Source organism: Oenanthe melanoleuca, chromosome 10 (genome assembly GCF_029582105.1).
Source record: "Oenanthe melanoleuca isolate GR-GAL-2019-014 chromosome 10, OMel1.0, whole genome shotgun sequence".
NCBI lineage: Eukaryota > Metazoa > Chordata > Aves > Passeriformes > Muscicapidae > Oenanthe > Oenanthe melanoleuca.
The window spans coordinates 16,460,433-16,480,910 of NC_079344.1; the positions used below are offsets into that span (position 1 = coordinate 16,460,433).

Sequence of the window (20,478 nt, forward strand, 5' to 3'; positions counted from 1 at the left end):
CATTCCAGGGTGAGCCCCACACCCTTCTCCCCCAAGACAGTGACAGCCCACACGGGTCACCACTGTCCTGTGGGGCCAATGACCCTCTCAGGAGAGCACCAGGAGGTGCAGGGCAGATGAGACACCCTAGACTTCCATCAGATCCAGATTAAGTGAGAACATCCCGATGCAGATGAACAATCTGGGGGTCCTTGACCAGCAAGACACCCCTCAGTAGGATTCATTCCTGGGTGCTGCCCCATGGAGAGGGTCTGTTTCTCCAGGTGGGAAGCGCTGGGTGCTATGAGCCACGTGGCTTTGGGAGAGTAATGAAGAGATGTGTTTTCCTCCTTTTCCCTCAGCTGTCTCCTGTAATGAAGCAGCAAAATCCAGCAGAGATCTCCAACCTCCCATGCTACAGAACTTAATCTAGTACGTGGTTGCAGCCAGGTCACACTTACGTCTTTCATCTACACTGTCTGCCAAAGAGCAAACAGAAAACAGAACACAGCTTATCCTTATCTGAAGGACTTGCCAGTGTCCTCCCCAATTCCTGCTATCAATGAGCAGCTGCTAATTTCCTCCTACCTCAAATTCTCTCTGGGATTGTAATAGCAAGGTCTGTACTTTCACTAGCAGGTGAGACCCCACACTGGAATCCTCCCAGATTGCCTCAGTGGGTTTGGAACGAGAGGCTCACCCCACAGAGCACCTGGCAGTATCACTCTTTTGAAGAGGATGGCTAGGAATGAGCATGGCTGTCCAAAATACTCCCTAAGGATACAGCATGAGAATCATACATCCTTTAACATGGGCAGGAGAGGGTGCAGGAGGAGATACAGCTGCCAGAAGAATTGGGAGGTCCTGCCTTTGCACTCTGACACAGAAGACACTGAGCTACCTTGATGAGCAGTGGAGATAAATCCCCCCCAAGCCCTCAACGCTTTATTCTCTGTAAATTCTCCCTTTGGCCCCTGAAGGATCCCCTTTTAAAGGAATAGTTTAATCCACTCAGGGTGACCTTGGGCAGTCTGAAGACAAGACAACTTTCTGCTGCAAACCTCTTTTGAATACACAGAAGGTGTTGGGTGTGAGGTTTAGACCTCTGGCTGGGTGGAGGTGGCCCAGTCCCAGCTGTTCCATACAATTAGGGAAAATCCCACCATAAAACCAGGCAGGAGCTACCCAGAGTCCCATAGTGGAAGCAGACATTGCACAGATTCAGCCTCAGATACAGAAATGAGGATCAGCTAGCTTGGGATAGTCAGAATTGCTTAGAAAGATGCCTCAAGGTACTTAATTGTGACCACAACTAGAAGACTTCAGACCAAATAGCCTTTGAAAGCTCAGAGACAAGAGGTGCTTTACTACCCACCCTCATATGTTTAAGACCTCCCCACCATATCCTTCCCCTGTGTTGCCAGATGCCTGCACAAGTCTTCACATCCCTATCAGGACAAGCTCTGACTTATCTTCCCCACCACATCCCATCTTTCCCAGCCCACTCCCCCTTCTCTGTGTGCTCAGGTGTGTGGGGGCTCTGATCCTCTCTCCAAGCACTCCTTTCTACTCCTCAATCCTCTAAGCATCCCTCTCTTCTCCTTGCCAGATGCCTGTACCAGGCCGGGGTACAGCCCTGCTCAGCAATGCCCAAAGGGCCACTATGCATCCAACATAAGCTGCCCCCAGGAGCCAGAGGAGCTCATTAATCACCTTTTTATTTTATTTCAAGCACTGTACAGAATGTGCTGTAGACAAAATCCCTCCCCCGCAGGTGCTCCCAGCGCCCCTGTGTCCCACCTTGGCCCCTGCTGTGACCCAGCACCCACCACTGCAGGGGGAAGGCCAAAATAAGTTACACCCACCCACATATCCCCGTGCTCCTAGGCAGCAGAACAGGGTGGCACCAGCCCCTCAGTGCCAGCCCTGCCAGTGCCCATGTCACCCAGAGTGCCCTGCACCAGGGTAAGTGTTCACTTCCAGAGCCACGGCGTCGGGCCCTGCCCGTTCCCGGCACCGCTGGCTCTGGGCCCCAGCCCCAAGGCTCAGCAGAACATGTCAGCCTCCGTGGGCAGCGGGGAGCATCTGCAGGGAAAGGATGATGTTGGAGTGTGTTGGATGTTGCTGATCTGTCCCAAAGAAGTGGGAGGAAAGGCACCAGGATCAGCTCAGCCCAGTAGATATCTGGAGATAATTCCAAGGGGGGATGGAAGCAGTGAGCCTCCAGTGCTGTCTGCTCCTCTCCCCCTGAGGGATCCCCAGGGGGAGCAGGGAGCCACTCCAGGCAGTACTCACTCAGCCATCTTGGCTGCCAGGTGATACACAGTCTGCTTGTCTAGGTAACGGCAGAAGAGCAAGACAAGGTTGCTGGGCAAGAAGAGAGGCTCTGCCAGTGAGGCTGTAGGCAGGCGTGACAGCTCCTGGGACATCAGGTACACTGTGTCCGTCCTGGGGGCACCAGCACAGGGGGTGAGCACCCCATGGAATGGTGACAAACCCCTCTCCCTCCCCCCAGCTCACACAGTCCCTCACCATGCCTCGAAGTCCCCTCTGCACGGCTTCAGTGGCACACGTGAGGACAGCAGCCTCTCTCCATGGCTCAGCAGGGAATAGAGCAAGGAGATGCCAAACTGCAGGAAAGCACCAGGAGTGTCACAGCCAGCAGAAGTGGCACCCCAGGGACACAGTGAGGCTCAGGGCCACATACCTGGTTCTTCAAGGCCATGGTGAGAGGGAGCTCTGAAGACTCGGGCAGAGGCCGGGTGAGCTCCTGTAGGACCTCAATGAGTTTGCTGAAGGTCATCTCACCCACCACTTCATTCAATGGGCTGTAGAGCAGGGGGAGAGACTGGGCAGGGCAGAGGGGAAAGCAGGAATCTGAGATCCTTGGACCTGTCACAGCCATATCCCCATCCCAGCACTTGGAGGGGAGGGTCACTCCAGGTCACCAAGACTGATAGTGGCTGACTCCTAGAGACCTTCTCCTCCTCAAGGATGGGAAGAGGCTCTTGTCTCATGCTAACCCACAAGACAGGCCTCCCTCATTGCCCAGGGTGCCACCTCCAGTGAGAACAGAGGAGGAAGGAGACAGCCCAGGCCATCCCTGCCCTGGCTGAAGGTGCTTGCCTCATCCAGCATGTCCTTCTTCATGAGAAAGGGCAGGTGGTAGGTGATGGTCAGCAGGATCTTCTCCCTTTGCTCTCCAATCAGGTGGGGCAGCAGCCGGGCCATGAGCTTCTTGCCCTTCCGCACACACAGCAGTTGCAGGAATTCATCTTCTGCCTCCCTGGGAACAAAGGCTCCATTGGCACAAATCCCAAGGGGACCTGGAGCATCTCTGTCCATCCAAAAGGACCAGCATCAGCTCCACTGGAGGACAAGGTTCACAGGTAGGATCAGCACAGGCTGCAGTGACACACGGAAGGAAGGAAGGACCAAATCCTCCTGTGACCCAGACCTGCTCATCAATGACCATCTCAGATCCACAAGGAGCAGGACATGCTGCCTGCTCCCCTCTCCCCATGGTAGACTCACTCTTCACTGCTGCAAGCCCTGATTTTCAAGGCTTGGTAGATACTCTCTACTTTTTGGCTCTTCTCCTCCTGTCTGTGGGGCTGTTGCTCCCTCAGGGCCAGGGACTTTTTCTGTTGAACCTCCTCCACTTCCAGCAGCTGCAGGAAGAGCTAGAGAAACAACACAGGTCAAGGAGGAAGCCTGGAGCACTACCAACTGGCTATCCAGGACCTGCCTAGGTAAGTGTCCCCTTAGAGAAATCTCTGGATGAAAACAGAACATCTGGACCATCCTGCCCTTCCCTAAATCACCACTCACTCACCTTCTCAATCCTGTGCAGCGCCCGTAACCGGTGTGTCCCTGAGGCCTTTGGGAGGGAAGAAAGAAAGGCAGAAAGGTTACAGCCACCCCCAGATACTGCCACCAGCCCAGTGCTGGGCCAGCTGCTCCCTGGGGACCAGAGGTGACTTCAGGACACAGAGCAGTCTCATAGGGAAACTATGGCCAGCTACAACTGACCAGAGTCCAATCCCACCCCTTGGCCAGGCAGAAGCTGCCACTGCTGAGGTGGCACCTCCTCCAATTGTGTGCCCCATCCCACTGCTCAAGGCAGCATTCTTAGCAATTCAGAGCCCCAACCAGCCCAGCTTCCCTCACCTACCTCCTCCTCCACGAAGGCATGGTGCACAGCATCAATGGCCCGGCGAGGGCTGTAGCAGGTGGACACCGTCACCTGGCCCAGTGACCCAGCGATGCGAACCACTGGGGAAGAGCAGAAACATGGTGACTCCACACCCCAGAACTCCTCACCCAGCCCCCCAACACCTGCCCCAGCCTCTCACCAGAGTCGTAGGTCTCCACTTTTTGGATGAACGGCGTGACCAGCTTGGGGGGTTTGTTACGCCTGCCCAGCAGCTCCTCCTCTGCCTGTTTGCGCTCCAGCTGGTGGTAGTAGGTCTGTAACAACAGGAAAAGCCACGGGTCTCCTCTACCAGTCCTGGAGGGTTTCTCCAGCTCCCAAAGCCCCACCCTGAGGACAGCAAGCAGCAGGTGCAGCCAGAAGGAGCTCACCTGGTAGTAGTAGTCATCATCCATATTCTCACTCTGCAGCTGCATCATCTGCACCTTGACAACCCAGTCCTTCTCCTTGGAAGTCATCAGCCCAGCATAAGGGTCCGCTTTACGAGACCACAGCTTCTTGGGGGAGACACTGGTAAAGGAGAAGACCTCAGCCCACTGTGACCACCCAGAGCCCCCCCTGCACCCAAAAGACCCCCATACCTCTGTGCCTGCCTGCCTTGCTGCTGCATCAGGATGCGCTGGTGCTGGGGGTGTAGCTGGGTCATGTGGCTGGGTGTGCTGCAGGGGACACCAGACAGGGGCTCAAGGGGGGTTTTGGGATGCCCCCAGAGTGAGGTGACCCCCAGCTGCTTTGTAGAGCACTCCAGTCCCACCCCAACATCCCACTCCTGCTACCTGAAGTTCAGCTGGCCCATGGCTGAGGGGCTGAAGAGGAGAGCAGGGTCCAAAGAAGAGGACATGGGGCTGAAGTGCATGCCCAGGGGTCCTGGTGGGCTGCCCACAGTGGGGGACCCAGGCTGGAAAGGAGTTGGAGGTGCATAACCTGCTGTCTGAGAGGGAAAGAGGACATCAAGGGTCTGAGCCTTCCCCTCTGAGCATCCCAGAGGGGTCAGCCAGCTCTGTGCTGGCTCCCATTCCTCTGGCAAACTGCTACCCCCCAGACACTGCCAGTCCAGGGCCACCTCAGTGGGGCCATGGCAGCGGCTCAAAGCCCACCACATTACCTGGTTGGGAGTGAAGAGCTGAGGGGGTCTGCAAGCTGGTGAGAAGGGTTGAGGAGAGCATGGGGAGCGAGGAGACATCAGGGGTGCCTGGTGTGGAACAGGAGATGGGGTGTCACTCAGACAAGCCTGTATAGAGGCTGCACCTCCAAGAAGGGGAAGCAGAGAAAGAAGGGAAGCAAGAGAGCCCCGAAACCTGTTACCTGCTGGAGAAAGCACTGGGGGAAAGGCTTGGGGGACATCAGTCTTAAGTCAGGGCACTTGAGCTTGGGAGAGCTCCCATAGGCCCTCTGTGCAGGAGGGCCATGGAAGTCGAGGGCCATGTTGGGAGATGGTGGAGGTCTCTCCAGGACCTGGAGGATGGCTTTATCCTGCTGGGAGGAGGAGGCAGCAGCAGGTGGGAATAGGGCACAGCTGAGAGCAGTTTTGCTCCCTCAGCAACAGTCAGCTCACTAAAACCTTTGGTGATTGCTCAACCAAAACCATGCACCAGCTGGGCTTCCAGCCTGGTAGTGTGGAGCAGCTGGGGACCCACGGGAACACCCGACATGGAGGTCCCAGTTCCCCCAAATTCAACAACTTTGCCTTCAAACCCAGGCTCTGCTTTGGGTGGGCACTCAAGGCACATCTTTGCATCTCCAGGTGTCCCAAATTCCCTGTGTGACCCTTGTCCTAGAGTAGTGGGGAGCCCTTAGGCACCCCCTGAAGGCCTGGCTGGAGGTACCCACCTCCAGCATGAGGTGGCGTGGGGCACCCGCAGGGCAAGAGCCCCATGCCGTGGGATCCATTGTCGGCTGGAAAACAGAGATGTTGGCATAAGGCAAGTGAACGGGAGGAGAGAGCGAGGGACACCACAGGAGCCACCCCGCCTCATCACCAGATGGGTAGGGACATTTTTACCATGTCCTCCTTGCCAAACTCTCCCCAAGTACCAATCCTGCTGTCCAGCACTGCTGAGTCCTGGCTCTGCAAGGAAAGGAGAGTTAGAGGTCTGCCTCCCTGCCCCCAGTGCAGGGAGGGGCAGGGCAGGGTCCACAGGTGTGTGTGTGCGGAGGGGGGAGCAGCAGGACCCCCTGTCAGCTCATACATCACCTCCAGCGTGGGTTTGCTCCGCACAGCTCTCATCACTGCTGGGTCTCCCAGTTCACTAGGCTCCTCAAAGCACTCCTGATTATCCTCCTGTTCCTCAGTCCCCAGCTCTTCCTCCAACTGAGAGTTAACCTGCTCCACCTCCGGCTCTATCCCACCTTCCTTCTCGGCCAGCTCCTCCAGCTGCTCAGCTGTTCTTCCAGTTGCTTTTACCAGTGCTTTGGCCACCTCAGGGCTTATGTCCGGAACCACCAGGACTTTTGGGACACCCTCCTCTGTGGAGTCTCGGTCTTGGAGAGGGGAAGCAGCGCACAGCAGGGCGGGTGAATGCCTGAACAGTGCCCACCAGGGTGTCTGCTCCCCCGGGGTGTTGGCAGGTCTCTCCAACACCAGACTCCCCTGAGCTCTTACCTAACCCAAAAGTCATCTCGTTGTACAGGTCGAGTTCATCATCCTCCTCAGCCATCTCTTCCAGCAGAAGCGCATCTTCCACCAGCAGAAAATCCTCAAGAATCTGGATTTGGAAGCAGCAGATTCCTTGCTAAGGGAGAGGTAACCCTAACATGCTCCCAAAGTAGGGGGGCGCACCCAACCTCCCCCTCACTCTGCTGGCGGTGCCAGGCAACCCATAGGGCTCACAGCTGGAAAAGGGAAAAGCAGGAGCCAGCGGTACTGCCAGCGAGGACAGGACCCGCAGGCTCAGCCCACGGAAGCCGCCGGCACCAGCGAATGCCGGCACGGAACGGCACCTGTGCGGCTGGGCTGAGACACCACCGGGCTTCAGAGTGAACAGCCGCTGCGAGGGCGCGAGCGGCACGCGAGCACAGGGCGGGGAAGAGCATCCCAGCAGCGCCGCTAGGGCAGAGTCTGCTCCGAGAGCGAGCACCGCACACAGAGCGGGACGCCGGCAGGGGGTAGCGGAGCAGGGCAGGCACTCACAATGCGCTCGCCGCCCTCCGCCATCCCACGGTGCCGCCACCGCCGCCGCCTCCTCCTCCCGCTCACCCACCCTCCGTCCGTCCCGGGTCCCTCTACAGGGCCCCGCTGCCCCCGCCGCCCCTTTTATGGGCCGCCCCCGCCGCCCGGCATGCGCCTGCCGTACAGCATGGCGGCTCCCAGCGGCGCCCTGCGCCTGCGCACTCGCCTCGCTGCGCCCCGCTTGAGGAGCGCCTGGAGCCGGGAGCGGAGGGTGAAGAGGTCTAGTGACTCCACCTGCGGCTCTCGGAGCACAGAACACCCCAGCGCTGCTTTCCCCACTGCTCGCGTTGCTCCTTGACTGCCACGGTATTCTCAGAGCTGATATCCTTCTGGGGAGTTACGGAAAACTGGTGGGATGTGTCCCTGTCGGGATTGAATAACACCGGGCACAGGAGTCAACACTAACACTAGAAATTTCTGCATTCCACAAAGCATAGCGGGTTGTTCTTATCGCCCTGAATACCAGGAGCACCTTGGTCATGTCACTCACTCCCAAATAATTCTCCCAATGTTCTGTTAATAAAAGCCGAAATGTCCCAAAAGTGGAAGATTTGGCTACTCTTACCAAATCATTGTGGCTTTTTATAGACATCGTGTGGAAGAGTGCTCCTGTTTACTGAGAAATTCTGACAGGTGGCGTGAGTTACAGTAGAGTTATTGCCAGGGATTCACATCCCAAAGGGTCCGGAAAGGATCCATATCCTGCCATCCTTCCCCCGAGCCAGGGGGAGTGTCCACTTGGGCAGAGCCAGATTCACCCGTGGGACAGCTGGACCGGGGTGGTGACTCCTGATCTGGTGACAAATAACAGCTCTGCCACCGATGGAGCACGCTGGGATTATTTCTCAGAGCCGGAGCTCTGAGAGCCTTGATAAGGCTCTGGCCACAGCTGCATCTGTTTATCCCACACTGAGAAAAACATGGCGTGTTTTCAGCTGCGTGGCTGGCACCGCTGAGTAGCCGGCAAACCCAGCAGGAGCTGGGCCAGTGGGAACTGATAACAAGTGTTTTCAAGATTTTCCTTTGCTTAGCTTCTCCTGATTTACCTGCTGCCTTTGGGATGTTCTCCATACATGCTTGATTAATTTAATTTGTGTTTTAATGAGTTGCATTAAGAGGTACATTAAGAAAACAGGTCCTAAAGGGACTTAATGTTTTAGTACTTACACCATGCTGCTGTTTTCTCCCCATTAGTAGTGACTTTACTTTCTTTTCTCTTTATTTTCTTTCCAAGCAGCATTACTGGGGCACTCAGTGGCATTCCTAGCCTTACTAGGCTTTGATGGAAGCACCAGAAAACCTGGTTTTTTTGGTGTTAGAATTCTCATGTTTTATGCCAGAGAGTCTGTGCTGTGCTGTAAAAAACAGCCAGTTTCTCACCCTGCAGCTGTTGGAATGAGACATTCCATGCAGGTTTTGGAAGAGGTTCATAAAGGAAAGTGGATGGCTTGCTCCACCATAGGCTGTTGGTGTAATACTGGGCCTTGATGCAAAATCTTCTGCAAGAGGTGACTTTTACCCCCATTTAGGATGGAAAAGCTTTGTGTGACCATCAAGGCCAAGGCCACCTATGTCCCCAAGTGCCACATCCACAGGGCTTTTAAATCCCTTTAGGGATGGGGATTCCACCCTTGCCCTGGCAGCCTGTGGCGAAGTTGGACAGCCCTTTCAGAGAGCTTTTCCCGAAGATCCAATCTAAACCTTTCCTGGTGGTACTTGAAGCTGTTTCCTCTTGTCCTCTCCTTTGCTCCCTGGGAGCAGAGCACAGCCCCACCGGGCTGCCCCCAGGGAGTTGTAGAGAAAGAAGATCCCCCCGAGCCTCCTTTTCTCCAGGCTCAGCCCCCTCAGCTGCTCATGGTGCTCCAGCCCTGCCAATGTCCTTAAGGGCTAAGAACTGACCCCAGGATTTGGGGTGCGGCCTCAGCAGTGGCCAGGGGACGGGCGCTGCCCTGGGTCTGTGGCCACACCGGGGCTGGTGCAGACCAGGTGGCACTGCCCAGCCGGACTCAGTCCAGCCGCTGTTGCCCGACGCCGCAGGGTCTGTGCCCGGGCCTCTCCCGCACCCAGCGGGAACTGAAAGCGAAAGCGCCGCTCTGGCTCGCACAACCCCGGAGCTCCCGTTCTGCTCAGAGACCGATGACGTGCCGGCCGCTCCGCGCCGCGATTGGCCGCGGGTTCCGGAGACTATAAAAGGCGAAGTGCGAGCGGGGGTGGGACATTCCGGGAAACGGCGGGACAGCGAGGAGCGGCGATGGCGCGGGGGGCTCTGGCGCTCGGGCTGCTGGCGCTGCTGGCGCTGCTCGGCCAGGAGGCGGCCGCTGGTGAGTGCCTGGGGCGGCGCGAAGGGTCCTGCCGGGGCTGCGGGGTCCCGGGTCTCCGTGCTCGGGTGCGTGGGTGGGCGAGTGTTGGCATCGAGGCGATGCCCACCGCAGCCCCTCTTCTCACACGCCCTCGCCCTTCACTCCAGAGGCGCCGAAGGTCGAGGTCTACGCGCGCTCACGCGCCGAGGAGGGAAAGGCGAACACCCTCCACTGCTTCGTCACTGGCTTTCACCCACCCAAGATTGACATCGAACTCCTGAAGAACGGGGAACCCCTTCCGGACGTCCAGTACGGAGACTTATCCTTCAACGACAAGTGGCAGTTCCAGCGCCTGGTCCATGCGCCCTTCATCCCCACAAGGGGTGACACCTTCGTTTGCAGGGTGGCGCATTCTACCATGCCGGAGCCACGCAGTTACCGATGGGGTATGCTGTACCTTCCCTCCTGCTTGCTGGAGCTCCTTGCTTTATATCCATGCCGTCTCTGTTCCTTTTCCTGGGAAGCAGGGTGTTGTAACGGAGTGGGGTTTGAAGGGCTTGTATTAGAGATAGAAAATTGACTTGACTGCAGCTGAAAAGGCTGTTACATGTACCTGTGAAGGATTCAGGGAGGACATGCGTTGGTGCTAATCCATAGGGATTTTGGTGATACCGTGCCATCCTATCTCTGCCTTGGTGAATTTAACTAGAAGGTGATGGGTCACGCAGTGAATTTTTGCTTTATGTTGGATGAATATAAAGAAGGACGCAGCGGTCGGGGCTGATGGTGGGTAACCTAGCCTCAGCTATAGCTGAGGGCAACTCTCTGGTTGCCACCCTGGGGCTGTTCCCGGGGGGAGCCTTGTGGGGACGAGGGAGAGGGGATGTCATTTGACACCCAGTCTAATGCTCTGCGCTTCTTTCCTGCAGAACCAGACTTCTGAGCTGTGCCTGGGGCAGTTCATGGTGAGTTATTCCTATACTGTGTGCCATGTTAGTAAGGGAAACACAGATCTATTACCTATTTCTGTAGGGGGGAGGGTTTGAAAAGCTGAGGAACAGAAGCAACCACACCCAAAACGTAGGTAATACTAGTGCTGATTTGGGACACAAAACTCTTCCCGCACCCTTTCTGCCCACTATTTTGGTCTGGTTTTGGCCCTCCCGTGCCTACAAGAGTCCTTTGCTCAAAAAAAAAAAAAAAAAAGAGAAGTTTGGAGAAAATCATCTATACATGTTGTTGCTGTGCCAGCTAGATACCACAGAGAGCTGTCGCAGGTCCCAGATGCAGTATCCTGTCAGGGGAGGAGCAGGAAGTCACTGTACTCCAGATCCCTGTGCCACAGGGTGGATAGCAGGCTGTTTAACCCTGTGGCAGGGCAGTGCCATGGGGAATTAGAGAAGCACAAAGCAGAAACACTTTCGGGTGTATTCACCAGTGTCTCAGTCTGAGGGCTCCAACTCCTTCAAACTACCTGCGTGTAACTGATCTGGATTTTGCAATGGGGAAATTCTAGTTTGACACATGGTAGGGAAAAGAAACTGAATATGTGGCTCAGATGACATAACCCTGCTTGAAACAGTTATGTGCCCTGTTAGAGGCTGGATAATGATTAACTGTGCCTGGGACGAGCCTTGACGGGACCCTTACGGGAAACGCCCCAATTCCTGCAGAGCTCAAAAAAGTTGTATACAGTCACTTCTCTGGTTTGTCACTCACCTTTGGGCAGTGAGGGTGCAAACCTGGCCCCAAGGCAGGGTTTGGAATGTGCTGTGCCCACACAGCACCGTGGCTTCGGTTGGTGGGACATTGGTGAGGGATGACAAGTCTGGGTGGAGGTGGGACGTGGGTGACTTCACTATGGTCTGGGGACGAGGATTTACTGAGCTTGCATGGAAAGAGCTGGGAGCAGGACAAACTCCCTGGGGTAGAGAACAATGTATTATTCTTTTTTGAACTCTGAACTCCACCAAGAGGGGACAGAAAAGCAGGTTCTGCAGGACTTTTACCTGAATCTCACTGGAAGGTGGTTCTGAAAGGACACTGCAGTACTGCTCTGAGGAAACTGGTTTTAGTCCTAAAATAATTAGAGTTGAAGGTGTCACTAGAGTGACTGATGTCAATCTACTTTCTCCATGCAGATCTGAGGAATCCTTGCAAGACAGTCTTCTCAAGCTTGTGTCCATTCTTCATCATATCCCCAGGAGTGATCATCTTCCTTTCAGAAATTTGCTGATAAGCCTTGTTAAAAATATCACGTAGCCACAGCATCAAGGGATCTCTGCAGACTTTCTGAGCATCTAGCTAAAAATGCCCACAATACTGCTTAAAAAACAATGGTAGCTCTTCACTGGTCCAAATTTTTCAGGATGCTTATACCTTAATAAAATGCTAGCCCTTAAAATGTGTCTTCAGAGTAATTCAACAGCCCAAGCTGATTTCACAGGCTGTGATGGCCACTGGGTTGTGGGTGGATATGTAGCCCTGGTGGCATGATGATCAGTTGTGCTTTTTTTTCCCCACTGAGAATATGCAAGAGCATCTTTCCATCAATAAAAAGAGAATTAAAGATTTTTTTTTTTCCTAATTTGGTATCTGCCTGGCTCCTGTGTGGCTCTGAAGGGAAGGCACAAGGTTTAAATATGGGTAAAGAGCCTTGGGGACATAGGGTGGGACACCCTAAAAGGAGTGATAGCAGGGAATGGTGCTTTCTCCAAGGGGTAGAGCTCTGGCTGTTGCATCTTGGAGTGTGTGGTGTAAAGCTGAGCCTGGGGGAAGCAGATGTGTGTTTGTTGGTGAATTTCAGTTCTGGTTTTCTCTCTGTGCTTGACTCCATGGAGAAGTGCAGTTGGGGCCAGTCCGCAGTTGTACTGTGGGGGATTGATGACACTACCCAAAACCAGCACTACTGCCATGAGATCATTTTTATTTTATGAAGAAATCAGAATGATTGCTTGAGGACTATTGTATCCAAATGGATTTAACCAGGATCATGTGTATGGGATCAAGGGCATCCTTGGGTATATTAAAATTTGCTGTGATGGTGTCACAGAACATCCACTTGAGATTTTTGATTATACTGTCTTGTTCCATATCTATTTTCATTATAACCAATTTTTTTTGTTAGGGATTAGAAAAATCCAGGCTGTTGCAGTTCCAACAGCCCTCATGGGAGGCTGCTGAAGGGCAAGGCCCTGTTATGGGGATCCCTTTGTGTTCATCAGAGGGGTGTTCTAGGCAGGACAGGTGGGGCTGTCATGGCTGGGTGTTTGTGCACTCTGCTCATCACTAAGCACAGGACAGCAGGACACAGCATGCAGTTCTGTCTGCAGCCCCAGCAGTGGTCCCTGTGTGACAGAAGAGGTTTCAGCTTCTCTCCCAGAGATCATGAAGGGCTACCAAAGTGCTTTCCACCACCTCAGCTCTACCTTTCCTATCCACAAGAGCACCAGAATAATGGCTGGGTAACCTCTCTATCAGGAGAGCTTCATCCTAATTAGGACAGGAGTGGAGTCAACTGCAGAAACTGAAGATTCTGTGGAGGCAATGTGAAATGACCTTGTCTCCAGAGGACACATCATCATCTTCCCACAATGAGGAAGTCTGCCCTGATTGCATCTCTGGGATTTTTATGTTCTTTCTTAAGAAATATTTTGACGGTTTACTCAAAAATCCCCTGTCTGTGGGAGAACGACACATGCCCACACCAGAGGCTGATTTTCTTTTACAGTTAGACTTCAGGGCCATGTCCAGAAATACCTTCTTTGTTTTATCCAGCATCTTGGGAGTTCTGAGGTACTCGGGATGTTGCTGCACTGCTGCTGCTGCTAGCAACAGTTCCCAGGGGATGGGCTATCCTGAGAGATATCCTGGGAAGCGTGAAGCATGAAACAAGCCTCATTTGTGCTTTATGAAATATAAGCATTTTTTCTGCAAGCAGTTTCCAGAGTCAGCAAAACACAAGGGTTGGGGTTTTTTTGAGAAAAACTTCGAGGAGAACAAGGCTCGAGTCCAACTCCTAAGTCTGCACAGGACACTCCAAAACTCCACCATGTGCTTCAGATCACAAGTCCAAGTGCCCTTTAAGCTCTGTCAGGCTTGGGGCTGCCCTGGGGAGCTGTTCCAGTTGCTGGCCACACTGTGAGGGAACAACCTTTCCGTAATATCCAGCTTAAAGCTCTCCGACACAGCTCCAGCCGTTCTCCCTCTCGCCGGGTTTTCCCACCACCGCGTCCCCTTCGGGCACTTACCGCCTCCCCCTGAGCCCCTCAGAGCGGTTCCCGCCTCTCCCAGCCCCTCACGGCCGTTTCTGCCGTAGTCTCCCCTCAGGACAGTTCTTGCCTCTCCCCAGCCCCTCAGGGCGGTTCCCGGCTCCCCCCAGCCCCTCACGGCCATTCCCGTCGTCGTCTCCCCTCAGAGCGGTTCCTGTCTCCCCCAGCCCCTCACGGCCGCTCCCGCCGCAGTCTCCCCTCAGAGCGGTTCCTGTCTCCCCATAGCCCCTCACGGCCATTCCCGTCGTCGTCTCCCCTCAGAGCGGTTCCCGTCTCCCCCAGCCCCTCACGGCCGTTCCCGCCGCAGTCTCCCCTCAGAGCGGTTCCTGTCTCCCCCAGCCCCTCACGGCCGTTCCCGCCGCAGTCTCCCCTCAGAGCGGTTCCTGTCTCCCCCAGCCCCTCACGGCCGTTCCCGCCGCAGTCTCCCCTCAGAGCGGTTCCTGTCTCCCCCAGCCCCTCACGGCCGTTCCCGCCGCAGTCTCCCCTCAGAGCGGTTCCTGTCTCCCCCAGCCCCTCACGGCCGTTCCCGCCGCAGTCTCCCCTCAGAGCGGTTCCTGTCTCCCCCAGCCCCTCACGGCCGCTCCCGCCGCAGTCTCCCCTCAGAGCGGTTCCTGTCTCCCCCAGCCCCTCACGGCCGTTCCCGCCGCAGTCTCCCCTCAGAGCGGTTCCCGCCGCGATGTTCCGCGGACGCCGTGCTTGGTTCTCGCAGAGCGTCAGCCCGGGCCCGCGGGGGCTGTGGGGTGAGTGGGCCGGACAGCGACGAAGTCCAGGGGAGCCGCGGGGCTGGCAGGGATTCGCGGGGGAGTTGGGAGGAGCACAGCCTTGTCACCACTCAGGGGGAATTAAAAGGGGAGCAAAGCCCCGTAATTCCTCAGCAGGACACAGCAGTGGGGGCACAGCCCTGTCAGTCCTTCGTAGAGACCCACACAACAGGCAGAGCACGAGTTTGGCCAGTCAGCGGTGCCCCCACACTGAGGAAAACCCCTGAACCACCCTCAGGGGAGCAATGGGAGTCCCAAAGCCATGGGGAGCTGTCACAGCTTCCACTGCAGGGCCCGTCTCTGCAGCCCCACCGCCAGCTGTGCCCATGCCAGGCCACCCCGAGGTCGGAGCCCCCTGCGTGCCCACCCTCATGTCACTCCGTGTCCCCTGCAGCAGACGGCGGCGGCACCACCACCCACTGGCTGGATGCTGACTACCTCTTCAGCAGCGATGCCGCCCACCCCGACACCCGCAGGTGGGAAAAGGAGGCTTTAATGTATTTAGTGGAAGGTATTCAATGGATATACCGACATTCTGTAAAAATCAAAGGGGTGGTTTTAAAGTTATGGTGTGGATCTACCAGGATCTCATTGCCCAGTGAGGTCAGGAAAACTCACCCACACTAAGCTGTAGATTTCTCAGAACAGAGAAAAAACATCCATGTGTTGAGAGGGGCTTAACTGTGATACGTATTAAATTAATTGTGCTGGTTTGCTGCTGGCTGTGAATTATATGCTGGAAAATCAGCATTTTAGATGGGGATGCAATTTGGAATACAATTCCCAAAGAAGGAACCTGGTGCTAAAAAGTCAGTGTGAATTAATGCTAAAAGGAAGCATTGGGGTAAAAATGGATGGAAAGGGGCTAAAATGCTTAATATAAAAAAACAGAGCTATGGAATATTTGTACATATATAAGGCAAGTCTTCAGGATCTTCCTCAGTATCAGTGAATATTTGTATTTATTCATTATTTAGTAATGTAAACATATTTATGAGAAAGGAAGCTCCAATGTTTCTTTTAGGCTTTGCTAGGCTGGACTAAGTAGTTTCTTTTTAACACACCAGTGCTTAAAACTGGCTTCGAATTTTGGAATCTTTCAGCCACCTGCTCCAGCTAAGTGAGGGAATTACAACAAACACAGAATAACAACTTTTCTTCTGCAACAATGTGCTGCTGGACCAGCCTGTTACCTTAGGAGAATTCTGGATAATTTAAAAAATATATATATTCAATATATATATAGTTAGTTTCTCATGAAAAAATGTAATCATTATACACATCATTAAACTCAGCAAACAAGATTTAATACCCCTCTAAGGAGGACAGTGAGGGCTGGAGCACCCTCCACCTCCACTTCCTTGCTCAGCTGTGTGAACAGGAACCAGTGTGGATAGGAAGGATAACTGCAGAAAAATCCTGGCTTTGCCCTCCCCAAAGTGGTTTCACCTCAAGAGCAGAGTGGGATTGTGTAATCCCTAAAAATACTTACCTTTTTCCCTCCTCCAGGCTGCCCTTGGGAGGTGCTGGCAGCCAGGACCGTAAGGGGGCTCACAGCTGGAAAATCACAGAAAATTAGGTGTTTTTGGCAAAAAATATCAGAGGAGGTTTAATGACAACACCCCTCTTAACATTTCAGTTTTGGTTTGCTTCCAGGTTGTTCTTTGGAAACCAGCTCTCTTTCTCTTTTGCAGCATTCACGAGAGCCTCCGTTACTTGGAGGGCAGAGCCACGGTCTTCCACTCCTGTTACCTCTCAGTGTGTGCAGACACTGGCACCAGAGAGAAGCCCTCGGGGCTTCTGGGCCACTTCGTCCTGCCCCCTGCCTGCCTGCAAGAAGGTCAGGAAAAAACTAATCTGGGGATATTTTCCCAGGGAAATCCCCCATGAGTGCAGCCTTAGTGCAAACTAGAACTGACAGTTACTTATCTGTAGGGAGGGACTTTTCCTTCTGCTTGGGAGTGGCTTTTCCTCCCAGAGGGCAGGGTGTCATTCATCCATTACCACAGAATGGCTTGACCTTGAACATTGCCAGGGATGGGGCAGCCACAGCTGCTCTGGGCTATCTGTTCCCCCACAGGGAAGAATTTCTTCCCAGTATCCCATCCAATCCTGCCCTCAGTTTGAAGCCTTTCCCCCTTGTCCTGTCACTCCAAGCACTTGTCCCAAGTCCCTCTCCAGGCCCTGGAGCCTTCTCTTCTCTGGGTGAGCACCCCCAGCTCCCCCAGTCTGGCTCCAGAGCAGAGGGGCTCCAGTCCTTGGAGCACATCCATGGCCTTCTCTGGACTCTCTCCAGAAGCTCCATGTCCTTTTGTTGGGGACCTCAGAGCTGGAGGAGCACTGCTGCTCCTGAGGGGGCCAGAGGGGTAGAATCCTCCCCTCACCTGCTGCCCACACTGTGGGACAAGCCCAGGACATGTGTCTGGGTCATATCCATGAGTTTCTCACCTACCAGCACTCCCGAGTACTTCTCCTCGAGGCTGCTTTCAATCCAATCTTGCCCACCCTGATCTTGTGCTTGGGATTTCCCTGGCCCAGGGGCAGGACCATGCATTTGGGTTTATCCCCAGAGGCACCTGCAGGGTGCAAACACCACAGACTGCTCTTACAGTCACTAGTTTTGTTGTTCTTGGCAGAAATCAGAAGGAAAATTGGCTGGTTTATTTGGGAGAAGGCAGATGCCCTTGAAGAACAGGTAAGGTGAAAAATCTGTACTACACATGTATGTGCTGGAGGATGAGCTTGTGCCCAGCAAGGAGCTTTCATAGGAATTCTGGGAAAAAAAGACAGGGTAGGCAACTCAGGAAGCGTTTAAGGATGTCCTTAGATCATGCAGAAAGAAAATTAAAGAGGTGAAACCTCAGAACTTAATCTGGCCACCTCGGTAAAGGATAATATTTTTATAAATACTTAAATAACAAAAGGAAGACCAAGGAAAACCTCATTTTTTTATTGGAGTGTCCATCACCAAAGACTAGGAAAAGGCTGAAGTACTTAACACATTCTTTGCCTCAGACCAGTTATATCAGGACAAACAGCCCCCGAGCTGGTAGACAGGGATGGGGAGCAGAATGGACCCCCAGAAATCCAGGAGGAGGCAGTCAGTGATCTGCTGTGCCACTTAGATGCTCACAAGTCCATGGGTCTGGATGGGATCCATCCCAGAGTGAGGGGGGAGCTGGAGGAAGGGCTTGCCAAGCCACTCTTCATCATTTGTCTTTAGTCCTGGCTCCCTGGGGAGGGCCCATATGATGAGGTATCAATGTGACACCCATCCATAAGGGTTGGAAGGAGGATCCAGGGAGTTACAGGCCTTTCAGTGTGACCTGTGGCAGGGAAGGTTATGGAGGAGATCACCTTGAGTGCCATCACACAGTACAACAGGAAAACCAAGGGATCAGACCCAGCCAGCATGGATTTGGGAGGGGCAGGTCCTACCTGACCAACCTGATTTTCTTCCATGGATGAAGGAAAGGCTGTGGATATGTCTACCTGGACATCAGCAGAGCTTTTGACACCATTTCCCATCTGAATGGGGGGACTGAGTCCACCACTGGCAGATACACAGATGACACCAAGCTCAGTGGGGGTGTGGTTCTGCTGGAGGCTAGGAAGGCTCTGCAGAGGGACCTGGACAGGCTGGATCAATGGGTCCTGCACTTTGGCCACAGTAACCCCTGCAGAGCTACAGACTGAGATGAGTGGCTGGAAAGCAGCCCAGCAAGGAAGGTCCTGGGAGTGCTGATCAACAGCAGCCAAACATGAGTCCAGGAGGTCAAGAATGCCAATGGCACCTGGCCTGTGTCAATAGTGCAGCCAGCAGGATCAGGAAGTGGTTTTTCCCCTGTACTTGGCACTTCTGAGGCTCCAACTTGAGTCCTGTGTTCAGTTCTGTGCCCCTCAAACTCAGGAAGGCCATTTTGGTGCTGGAGCAGGTGCAGAGAAGGGATGAGAGGGTCTGGAGCACCAGGAACAGCTGAGGGAGCTGGGGAGGCTCAGCCTGGAGAAAAGGAGGCTCAGAGGGACCTTCTGGTTCTGCACAACTCCCTGACAGGAGGGTGGTGCTGTGTGGGGGTCAGGCACTGCTCCCAGGGACCAAGGGACAGGATGACACTGCCTTCAGCTGCACCAGGAGAGGTAGAGGTTGCACATCAGAAATAATTTCTTCCCAGAAGGGGTGATTAGGCATTGGAATGAGCTGTCCAGAATGACTGGACACGGCCCTAAGTGCTCTGGTCCAGTTGGGAAGATGGTGATTGGTCACTGGTTGGACTCGATGGTCTTTTCCAAGCTAATTGATTCTGATTCCTTGTGCTTGCTGTGCTGTGTATCCCTCCCAAGGGGGAGAGCAGTGGGAGGATTGTCTCCCTTGCCCAGCTACATCTAGTGTCCCAGGAGAGTGCTGTTCCACAATTCCAGCTGCCACAGGCTGAGCTCAGCCCTTTGGTGTGATGTTTTCCTTCCTCATGTCACTGCCCACTCTCCTCTCAAAGCAACTTCCCAGCACTTTGAAGCAGGAATGCCCTTAGATTTAAAATTTAACTCTGAATTATGCCTGAAATCCTGAGCCCTAAAAATTAATGCACTGAGTGCATCCCAGGTGCTCTGCAGGTGACCTAGGGCACAACTGTAACTCATCCTTGTGCTGATATTCACAGACCAAGGAAAATCTGACAGACGGACCAGAAGCAGCAAGTAATGGCTGTGAGGAAGAAACAGAGGAAGCACTAGACCTGGCTGAGAGGTATTTTCCTGTCATGGGTGGTGGGATTTGTATGCACCCTCAATTCCAAGCAGTCCTAACACATAGGAACTAACACAGATTTTTTTCCCCTCCTGATACAGCAGTGAAGAAACAGACTCTGAAGAACTTGCCCAGGGAGAATTCCCATACCGTGCCCTCCAGAAATACCCAATAAATAACATGGTGACAGGTAAATACACCTGGAAAGGGCTGCAGATGGGGCAGATGGAGCAGAGACTCAGCCCATTTTCCCTTTGCAGGCTATGCCTCTGCACGGGACATGAAGAAATATGAGGGGGAACTCCATGACTTTATCCCTGGCACCTCAGGCTATGCAGCCTACTGGGTTCAAAGCAAACCTAGCATGTACTGCAAGACCAAAATGAAGAGGAAATTGTAAGGAACAGCTGGCTGGAGCAGCAAAAACTTCACTCTAAGAGCTGCCAGATGATTTATAAATTACCTGACTACAGCTCAGAGTATTCCATGTATTATTTAAGTACTGGCTACAGTTATTGCAGTATTTGCTTCTTTAAGTAACTACTTAAACTAAATTTCACAACAAACATAAATACAGACATTCCTCCTCAAAACACAAAGTATTTTCTTTTTATTCCAGGATGAGGTGGTGGTGGTGGTGGTTTAAGCTATGTTTAACTAGTTTAAGCAAGTTTTCCCTGGAGGGACACACTGAGGTCTCCTTTCATTTAATCACAGAAATGTAAGACTTCTCCCTTACATTTAAGCACTTTCAAGTGACCAATAGAGTTATAAAAAGCAACTTTTATTGTGGCACAGCCTGATCCCTGGGCTGTCCACCTGGAAGAAGCACAGGCAAACCTAGGACAGGCTCCTACAAGCTCCAAGGAGCCACCATGGCTGGCTGCCCCAAAGGCAAGAGAGCCTCTAAAAAGCAGCTTTGCACCTCACATCCCAAACTGCCATGAAAGAACACAAAAAGATGCTGCCACACACAAAGGTGTTAAATCATCCATGTGCCCCAGTGCAGCACCCAAGAACCCACCCTCCCTCATCCCTTGG

The 20,478-nt window shown here is 53.7% G+C and overlaps 3 protein-coding genes across 3 annotated transcripts; 2 read left to right on the forward strand and 1 right to left on the reverse strand.

Annotated features, from left to right (window-relative positions):
• Window positions 1-1,823: 1,823 nt before the first annotated feature.
• Window positions 1,824-6,891, reverse strand: PATL2 (PAT1 homolog 2). The gene is made up of 18 exons (XM_056499394.1): window positions 6,795-6,891; window positions 6,387-6,673; window positions 6,195-6,260; window positions 6,023-6,088; window positions 5,498-5,665; window positions 5,298-5,384; window positions 4,969-5,123; window positions 4,774-4,851; window positions 4,564-4,702; window positions 4,335-4,449; window positions 4,154-4,254; window positions 3,815-3,859; window positions 3,514-3,662; window positions 3,106-3,265; window positions 2,687-2,827; window positions 2,512-2,609; window positions 2,275-2,427; window positions 1,824-2,064 (listed from the first exon to the last, which is right to left on the reverse strand). Exons 1-18 carry the CDS (start codon window positions 6,847-6,849, stop codon window positions 2,025-2,027), a joined length of 2,103 nt encoding a protein of 700 aa, XP_056355369.1. The 5' UTR covers window positions 6,850-6,891; the 3' UTR covers window positions 1,824-2,024.
• Window positions 3,190-12,234, forward strand: B2M (beta-2-microglobulin). The gene is made up of 5 exons (XM_056499395.1): window positions 3,190-3,731; window positions 6,823-9,682; window positions 9,829-10,107; window positions 10,591-10,626; window positions 11,803-12,234. Exons 2-4 carry the CDS (start codon window positions 9,613-9,615, stop codon window positions 10,602-10,604), a joined length of 363 nt encoding a protein of 120 aa, XP_056355370.1. The 5' UTR covers window positions 3,190-3,731; window positions 6,823-9,612; the 3' UTR covers window positions 10,605-10,626; window positions 11,803-12,234.
• A 1,826-nt stretch (window positions 12,235-14,060) lies between these two features.
• TERB2 (telomere repeat binding bouquet formation protein 2) lies at window positions 14,061-20,416 on the forward strand. The gene is made up of 7 exons (XM_056499403.1): window positions 14,061-14,672; window positions 15,088-15,169; window positions 16,388-16,533; window positions 17,330-17,388; window positions 19,352-19,437; window positions 19,539-19,627; window positions 19,698-20,416. The coding sequence occupies exons 1-7, from the start codon at window positions 14,609-14,611 to the stop codon at window positions 19,835-19,837; spliced, it is 666 nt and encodes a 221-aa protein (XP_056355378.1). The 5' UTR covers window positions 14,061-14,608; the 3' UTR covers window positions 19,838-20,416.
• Window positions 20,417-20,478: the final 62 nt, after the last annotated feature.

Bases quoted from the DNA above. Each gene is read 5' to 3' on its own strand.
- B2M (XM_056499395.1), top strand. From the start codon at position 9,613: ATGGCGCGGGGGGCTCTGGCGCTCGGGCTGCTGGCGCTGCTGGCGCTG. The intron at 9,683-9,828 runs GTGAGTGCCTGG...CCTTCACTCCAG, and splicing joins CGGCCAGGAGGCGGCCGCTG to AGGCGCCGAAGGTCGAGGTC.
- TERB2 (XM_056499403.1), top strand. From the start codon at position 14,609: ATGTTCCGCGGACGCCGTGCTTGGTTCTCGCAGAGCGTCAGCCCGGGC. The intron at 15,170-16,387 runs GTGGGAAAAGGA...TCTCTTTTGCAG, and splicing joins GCCCACCCCGACACCCGCAG to CATTCACGAGAGCCTCCGTT. The intron at 17,389-19,351 runs GTAAGGTGAAAA...TGATATTCACAG, and splicing joins CAGATGCCCTTGAAGAACAG to ACCAAGGAAAATCTGACAGA.
- PATL2 (XM_056499394.1), bottom strand. From the start codon at position 6,849: ATGGCTGAGGAGGATGATGAACTCGACCTGTACAACGAGATGACTTTT. The intron at 6,089-6,194 runs GTAAAAATGTCC...TCTGTTTTCCAG, and splicing joins AGTTTGGCAAGGAGGACATG to CCGACAATGGATCCCACGGC. The intron at 3,266-3,513 runs GTGAGTCTACCA...CTTTGTTCCCAG, and splicing joins AGGGCTTGCAGCAGTGAAGA to GGAGGCAGAAGATGAATTCC.